At 40.6% G+C, this 8,677-nt stretch overlaps 1 protein-coding gene across 1 annotated transcript; it reads left to right on the top strand.

Moving 5' to 3' along the window:
- The first annotated feature begins 679 nt into the window (after positions 1 to 679).
- Positions 680 to 8,397, top strand: DNAJC25 (DnaJ heat shock protein family (Hsp40) member C25). The gene is made up of 4 exons (XM_067316019.1): positions 680 to 1,018; positions 2,817 to 2,969; positions 4,264 to 4,734; positions 7,382 to 8,397. Exons 1-4 carry the CDS (start codon positions 680 to 682, stop codon positions 7,502 to 7,504), a joined length of 1,086 nt encoding a protein of 361 aa, XP_067172120.1. The 3' UTR covers positions 7,505 to 8,397.
- Positions 8,398 to 8,677: the final 280 nt, after the last annotated feature.

The raw sequence follows: 8,677 nt of genomic DNA, 5'->3' as shown, positions 1-8,677 counted from the left end.
AAAACAGCAAATGACCAAACATGTTTCAAATACCCAGATTTTAACATGTGCATTTTTCTGTCATCATACTTATAACTCATAGCAAAAATTTACAGTAAGGTTTATTAGTTTAAAATGCCACAATTTATAATCCACATCAATTGCCAAGAACCAAAGATACAGCAGAGGCAAATCCATTTTGAGATGCAAAGTTGCCCAAGTCAAACACTGTAATGAGCAAAACTGAAATAATAGTAATTTGTAACACCTAGCTGCGCTCAGGGGACATTTCCAAATGTCCTCCCTCTTGTCTGCAATTATGTATTAATGTGTGCTAGGACCAGCTGTGCCTGCAAAAACTGCAAGGAAGCAGCTCCTCGCTGCAGACGCACAACCACGAATGCCTGTACGCCCGAGGATGCACGTTGGACGGCTTCGAGCTCATCAAAACACTTCCATTTGCTCTGCACCGCTTTACTTCTGCCGGGCCCTCTGGAAGGGTTTTACCTGATGCAGCCCCGGCCCCCGCCCCGCCAACGGCCGCTGCCCCGCCGGGCCCCGCCCACCGCGCGCTCTCTGCCCGCCGGTGGCGCCACGTCAGTGCTGCCGGCCCCGCCCCTTTGGCCCCGCCCCCGGCGGGTGCGCGCGCGGCGCGGCGCGGCGGCCGGCGGCGGCGGCGGCGGCGGCGCGGCGCGGCGAGATGGCGGCGGCGGGCGGCCGTTGGCCGGGCCGGCGCGGCGGCGGCGGCGGGCGGTGGGTGCTGTGGCTGTGGCTGTCGGCGGCGGTGGTGCCGCGGCCGGCGCGGGGCCTCACGGAGGGCCTGTACTGCGGGCGGCGCGTGTGCTACGACGTGCTGGGCGTCAGCCGCGAGGCGAGCAAGGCCGAGATCGCCCGCGCCTACCGGCAGCTGGCCCGCAAGTACCACCCCGACCGGTACCGCGGCGAGGCGGCGGCGGGCGGCGACCCGCCCCCGGCGGCGGCGGCGGCGGAGGCGCACGAGAAGTTCCTGCTCATCGCCACCGCCTACGAGACCCTCAAGGTGAGAGAGCGGCGCCTCGTTCCGCTAAAGAGCAGAATCAAGGGTACGTCCCCAAAAAAGGCGTGCGGCCGCTGCGAAGCTCGAGGCAGCCTCCTGTGCCGCCGGTGCCGGTGTCGCCGCGCGGCCCGCGAGCCGCCGGCGCGCCCGGAGGGCTCTGCGCTGCCTTCCTCCCGCCTGGCGCTCCTCTGCGCTGCTGCCGCCCGCGGGCAGCCGGGCGCCCTTCCGCGCAGCGCGCTGAGCCGGGCGCATCCGGACTGGCAGACCTGGTTTTAGCGAAGTAGTTTAGAAACGGTTTAGATAGCAAAACGGTGCGGAAAACTGTTCTCGTAATATTATCCTGGGGCATATTTCTGTCCTGTTTTATTTATCACAATTTATTTGTACATCTCTACATACAAGTATTGCATGCAAAATTATACATCTTTACATACAAATACTTGCAAATCAATAGCAAGCAGCAAAGTTAAGCACTAATACCTTGCGAGAAGAAAACTGGTGATTTGAAAAATGCTGAAAGGTATATAATTTCCTCCACCCCTTACTCTGTGGCTGCTTCTCATCTGCTCAATCTAGATTTGATGTATACATCAAAAGAGACTCAGTTTGAAAATCAGGATTCTCTCCAACTTTGTTAATTCACGCTGTAAGAATCTCACAGGTTTTCTGTCCCTGGGGAAAAAAAAAATCAGATCTTTTGGATTAACATTTATGCATATTGCAACAGATTGTACAGAATCAGTTTTCCTTCCTTTGTGTGGGCTTAGTCAGCTTGTCTTCTACCAACAGTGAGGGAGAAGAAAAAACCTGTTTTTCAATAGCCAGTCCAAGAGCATGGGGGAGAATGCTTTTTTTTTAATTTTAAAAAACACCTATGTATTTAAAATAAATCGACTAGACTTTTTTAAGAGATTTACCTTTAAATAAAAAAGTAAGTGAATTAAGTGGATTAAGGGATCTGTAAGGAAAGCTTATCATGGCAAAATACATGTGGCTTGGCAAAGACACAGCTAAGGAATGGAAGAAAGAAACCTGTAAGTGTCTTAAGGCTGGGGAGAAAAAAAACATAAAAACAACAGAACTACTTTGGGGATAGAAACGGGATATAATTGTGACTGACAAAATTGCATTTCTCATCTCTTAATCATGTGGGTGAAAATAAGAAAAACTTCAAGAAAAGGAGAACAATGAGGTTTTGAAATGGCCTTCCGCTGGACAGATTCCAGAGCCCTGTAAGCTAATTCTGAAAGACTTGAAAATCAGAATTTCAACAGTGTTCATCTGAAAATCTTTTACTAAGAGATATTTATTAACAACAGTCCATTTGGGATTCCAGTTCTGATACTAAAAGTACTTATTATGAATTTTAGTTGCCTGTCTTTATTTCAGTGTTAAATGTCTTTACACACTACATGCATATGTAGTTAAGACTACATCTGTCAGGTTGGTTTGTGAGTAGATGAGTGTTAGAATGAATTAATTTAGGATGCCAGAATACAAGAAAAAGACCAAAGAATTTTCTCTGTATGCCACAAAATCTTGGAATAATTTAGGCTGGAAGGGACCTCCATAGGTCTCTACTCCAACCCTCTGCTCAGAGCGGGTCCACTTAGATCAGGTTGATAAGGGACTTGAAAACCTGTGTTGTGTTATTGCATGCTTTAGATGTACATCATTTAAATCAAGCTATTGCAAACTTTATAACAGCTTGATCATTAATGAGATGTAAAACACAGATACAACTCAGTAAGTGAAAATATGAATCTGAACTCTTGCGTGTTTTTCATCTGTCATCTTGCAGGATGAAGAAACACGTAAAGATTATGACTACATGTTGGATCATCCTGAAGAGTATTACAGGCACTATTATCACTACTACAGCAGAAGATTGGCACCAAAAGTGGACGTCAGAATAGTGATTCTAGTTACAGTGTGTGCCATCTCTGTGTTTCAGGTAAAACTCTTCATCTTATGTGACATTGCTCAATGAGTTTCTGAGCTGGAAGAGAAGTATGCACAAATCTTGTAACCTGTCAGGTTTCAAACAATATCAGTAGGGTAGCTTTTTGTATCTGCTATGGTAAACTTCTCTGTGGTATCCATAACAAATCTGAAGTCAGGATGTGCTGAACAAATTTTGACTGACCTTGGTATCTTGGACAAAGGCACAGATTGTACAGCTGGTTCCTTTGGTGCTGGAACACTTCAAACAGAGAACTCCTGCACTCCTAAAGAAATAACTTAGTTCTTAGTGACAGGCTGTGAATAGTCTGTTCCAGAGCGCAGTCAAGATTAGTTCCAAATTAATGTGATTCAGTTTTTCAAGCTGCATGTCTTTCTAAAAAACAAGAAAGCAAAGTCTAATTTGAAATTACATTCACAACTAAATTCAGATCATACAGCTGAATGTCAGGGTTGTGGTTTGCCTATGTGTGTATCTTACATTGTAGTTTATTTTAATATAATACAGAGAGCAACTGTATTTGGTTCAATGAAGTTCACTCTGAAGATGGTATATTTACATGTTAAAGAAAGCAATTGGTATTCTGATGAGAATGCTTGTGACATTGCTGACAATTATTTAAGTGGAAGAAAGTATGTAAACCTTTTCTTTAGTATCCATTAAATGTATTCATTCAAAACTTCCTTATATAAAACAAAACATCATATTTAAGAGGTGTAGAAACAATGTATTATTCTGTGGTACAGATGGTTCATTTTTTCATGGGTTGTTGCGAAGTGAAAAATACAAACAAATATCTCGCCACCTGCTGATCAAAGTCTGCGAGCTTTTATCTTCTATATTGCATTTGCTTGAAATGCTGGCTACTTTATTTATAAATCCAAGGGAACTTTAGGGAATGGCTGGCATAGCCTAGCATAAGCTTCATTTAGAGCAATAGGAGATAACCATTTCCTAGTGAACAAAAACAGCTTGAACATGCTGTTTAGCCCCCTCCCATACCTTAATCACTATACATTGCTATTTGATATATATGGTTATTTCCCAGTCACCATAGGTGCCTTACTAAGTTTGAAGGAATAACTGTAACTATAGCTTCTCTAATACTACAGAAGTACTAACTGTTACTGTCACTTTTTACCCTTGCTGCAATATAATTGGTAGCTAAGGGTATATAACAGGGCATGGGGTTTTTTTGTTTTTCTGCCAAAGCTCCTACTAGGAATAAAGTATGCATGTGTATTAAAAAAAAATGTGTTTTATTTTTACTGTTCTTATATTACAGTTCTTCAGCTGGTGGAGTAGTTATAATGAAGCTATCAACTACCTAGCGACAGTGCCAAAATATCGCATACAAGCTACTGAGATTGCCAGGCAACAAGGTTTACTCAACAAGACTAAAGAAAAAGGCAAAAACAGGCGATCTAAAGAAGAAATCCGTGAAGAAGAGGAAGAAATCATCAAAGACATTATCAAAAATAAAATAGATATAAAAGGCGGTTATCAGAAACCCAAGATATATGATATCCTTCTGTTTCAGATTCTTCTTGCTCCTTTTTACTTGTGCAAATACATAGTTTGGTACTGTTGGTGGATTTATTGTTTCACTATTAAAGGGCAGGAATATGGTGTGGAAGAGAAGCTATATATCATACGGAGATATATGAAAATGTCACAGTCTCAGTTTGACAGCCTAGAAGATCATCAAAAAGAGACCTTTCTTGAACGGCAGCTATGGATACGAGAAAACTATGAGGTGGGTAGCTGTGGTGAGAAACTAATGTGAGTTATCCAGTCTTCTCAGACTGGTACAAAGGTGGCTGGACACGTTTGCACATCAGATAGTAATTTGGGAATCACTGCTTCATTTCCAGCTATTGCTGACTAAATAGAAGACTGTTAGGGAACACTCATCAGTTTCTCTTGAACTTCTTATGCTCACATACCGATAGGCAACAACTCCTGGTTTTGTCTGAGTGTATAAGAAAGGAATTACTTGGTCAGGGGTCATCCACACATAATTGTTAGGGTGTCTGTGGATACAAGATTGAGTTGAATCTGATCAAAGACTGTCTTGTGACATTGTGGTATGACAAAGATTTATAGTAGGGTGCAGAATGTAGATCCTCCAAACAGTAATAATTCATGATTAAGCTTACCCAGATCATCTGAAACTCCAATTTTCTGTCGCCTGAACCATTCATTCCTAACTTGCTAATTGTCTCTTGACAGTTCTTTGCCTTCAGTGATTCAGGGACTGTTCTTGCTGTGCTCTGTGTTTATTCAAGTAAAAATGGTATGTGGAATACCATAAGACACAGCTGCTACCTTGTCGAGGATACTCTATTACATAATAGCCAAGATGTAGGGGTTTTTAAGTTTCCTGTGAGATCAGTAAAAGAACATTACCCACACTATGGAATTTGCAGTTGAGAATGATCTGGGGTGCCAAGAGGTGGCAGATTGTCGAAATGCTTTTATTGTTCCAGTGAAGCTCATCTATAGGCTGTATGGATGGGTAGTTTCTGGAAGAGAAACTATGAGTAGGAAGTTGGCCTTCTTAAGGGGAAGAGGAGACATTGCTGCTGCTCTGCGTGCTCAGAGAGAAGGAACAGTGGGGGTGGCAGAACTTCTTTTTCCGCTGTTGGAGAGCAGGAAAGGTGAGAGAGTACATCTTTAAAAATAAGGAGAGGTGGATTTCTTCAGAAACTTGAAGGGGAAAAAAGTCAAGTTGATAATGTAGGTGAAGGATTAGCCAACAGATAAATATGCATAATGAGTTACGATGGGTTTTCTGGAAGATGAGGTAAAAGTCCAAAGATTTGGTAATGTTACTAGTCAAAGCAGATACCAGATGAAAAAGAAAGACAAAATGAATTTTCTGTTGTTGTAGAGAAAAAATTAGCATGGTTTGGGGATCCACACTGTTTCTAATTAGTGTGGTTTTGGACATTGAGTATAAAAGAGCTGTATTTGCCAGAGGTGAGGTCTCTTTAGCCCGAAGTCATGTCCTTTGGTGGCCAGCAGCTGATTTTGAGTGAAGAATATAAGAAAATGGCACCTACATAGCAATACTTATCCAGTACTATCTGCAGCTTTGGGACTTCCTAAACATGAAATGCTATCTTCCTAGATAATAGCCTTAATGAGTTCTCTTTAATAAACATATCTGATTGCTTTTTGAACCCATTAAAACTTGGAGTATTCAAAAAGCCATCCAGACACTGGCTAGTTCTTGTATTAAAGGAAAAGGAGAATAATCATTCTTCATTCTCTTTTCTCATGCTACCTGCGCTCCTCCAGAGCACTACCGTATCCTTCCTTGATATTTACTCATGTCTTTTCTAGGCTGAAAAGTACGCTTAGTTTTTGTTTGTTTGTTTGTTTGTTTGTTTGTCATACAAAAGCTTCTCTGTACCTTTGATCATTGCAGTTGTCTGTATACATATTGTTCAGTTTTCTAATACCCTTTTAGGGGTGGGGAAGACCAAAAATGCGGTACACAGACACAGCGTAGAGTTCTACAATAATACACTGTTTTATGTTTTTCTTCTGCTATTTCCCTAATAATTCTTACAATATATATGCTTGTTTGATAACTGAACATTGAGCTGGTGATTATGTAAATCTGTCTATAATATTAAAAAAATATATTTTTCCTGCGTGGCAGAATTTTGAACTTAATTCCCTTACAGGAAGGATTCAGCTGATACTGAGACATAAACCTGTATCATGTTGAGATTTACATTGACTCTATCTGCAAACTCCCTTCCAGAATAAAAATGTAGATACTGTTGCATTTTTAGATACATGACTTTGTATTTTAATCTATAATTATCAGCAGTGATGCCATTTCCTGACATAATGTAAATCACTTATCATTTGATACTACCAATACTTACTGTGGTGGATGTATTAACTTTGTTAAGAAACTAAATAAGGAATAAAAATATCCATAGCAGAGTAGAAAAATACTATGAGAATGACTTTGAAATGGCAAAACAACTAATGTGTAAAGTCAAACAACTTTGTTGAATGGTACCTGTGCTGAAAAGGACTCATTCAACTTTCTGAGTGTTACCACCTTTTTAATGTAAATTTTGTTTCGTTGACTGCATGAGCATCTAATTCTTTAGTTTCAGTGCTTACAGTACAGTCTTACAATAATGTAGTTCTACTGTCAGCAAAAATATTTAAAGTATCTCAACTGCAGATTGAGGCTCTTTGACTGGGGGTACTCTTACACTGCATGTTAGTCAAGCTCACTGCCCACAGTGTTGCAATTCAGTCTTCCTTAATATCACTAAGCTGGCAAATAGCTGAACTATCAGCTCTTACACCTGCTTTCAGGTTCACTTAAGCTGTTTTTTCAGCCTTATTTGAAACTCTTGTCTGTTTATCAGGTCTATAAACAAGAACAAGAGGAGGAATTAAAGAAGAAGATGGCCATGGATCCCCGATGGAAAAGATACCGGAGGTGGATGAGAAATGAAGGACCTGGAAGACTAACTTTTATTGATGACTGAAAGCTGATGAGAATGTATGCTAATGTTGAAACTGACTTGCAAAACTTTTTCACTACATCATTCAGAGTTTTATCTGCTGTGGCTCAGCAGTGATCTAAAACTCAGGAATTATTAAATCAGGCTGAAAAATAATACAGGTTTACCATTTTTATAAGTCAGATCTTTTAAACAGGCTTAGCTCAATGTATATATTCCACTTACTTGGGGATTTCAGAGGGGATCTATGATGTGGAATTTGTTGTTTCAAATAATGTGTTCTCCTCTATGTATTTCATATTCATATCAATGGAACCATAACTTTCATCTTTCCCAAATTGTTTCTAGATCAACCCTTGAAAGTCCTTGTTTTCCTTTCCAAGAATGAAGTGTTTCTGCAAATGAACACTGGGAATCTGGAAATGCTCAAAAGGACTCTGAAGCAAGGGACATTTTCTGCCTTCCTCTTCTCTCTTTTCTCTACTTTTCAACTTAATTTCTGAAATGCCAAATTGTATTTTTAATGTGGACTACAATATGGGGATTGTATCTTCAGTGTGGGGATTGTACCTACAATATGGGGATTGTAAACTTTTTCTGCAGCTATCCCTGGTCCAATTGGAAATTTGAATTTTATTCTTTGTGGGATAAATGATGCATGACGGATCATCATTGTGATGCAAACAAGCCTTAACTCTTTGTTCTACAGAGTGATACATGAAGTAGTATGCTTAAATCTTTGGTTTTTAATCTTGTATGTTGGATTATACCTACTTGTTCAGAACAAGTGTATCAGTGAACATTAGTCTACTAAATGTGACATTTTTTTCACCAAAGTATTGGTAAAGGGAAAATGACCCTTTTGTTTAAAAGGGCAATTTTAATGCCTTATGTAAATAAAAGTTTATTATAATATAGATCTTGAATTTGTTTTTAATTCTAAATCTAAAGTATTCTTTAGTATGTTTATCCCTGCTGATTCTTCTGAACGAATCGGATCTTGGAGTACTTGGATGAAATACTGCAGAACAGCACCCCCTGCTTTCATCTGTAGCTCAGGCCAGACCGTAGTTTCCACAATTTACTACTGAAAGAGTTTGTTACCATATCTCGTATTTTACAGAGGAAGGGGGTGGGTGGGGTGTGTAGCAAGCTTGGGCAGCTTCCATCGTTTATTGCATCTGTAAAAACAAATTC

Source organism: Apteryx mantelli, chromosome Z (assembly GCF_036417845.1).
Source record: "Apteryx mantelli isolate bAptMan1 chromosome Z, bAptMan1.hap1, whole genome shotgun sequence".
In the NCBI taxonomy this organism is placed as follows: domain Eukaryota; kingdom Metazoa; phylum Chordata; class Aves; order Apterygiformes; family Apterygidae; genus Apteryx; species Apteryx mantelli.
The sequence above is the reverse complement of the archived record's forward strand: the minus strand, read 5'-3'. Positions and strand labels throughout refer to the sequence as shown.

What these genes read in the sequence shown, in the direction of transcription:
- DNAJC25 (XM_067316019.1), top strand. Translation starts at nt 680, where the DNA reads ATGGCGGCGGCGGGCGGCCGTTGGCCGGGCCGGCGCGGCGGCGGCGGC. An exon ending in CCGCCTACGAGACCCTCAAG is followed by an intron (nt 1,019 to 2,816) that starts GTGAGAGAGCGG and finishes GTCATCTTGCAG; the next exon opens with GATGAAGAAACACGTAAAGA. An exon ending in GGATACGAGAAAACTATGAG is followed by an intron (nt 4,735 to 7,381) that starts GTGGGTAGCTGT and finishes TCTGTTTATCAG; the next exon opens with GTCTATAAACAAGAACAAGA.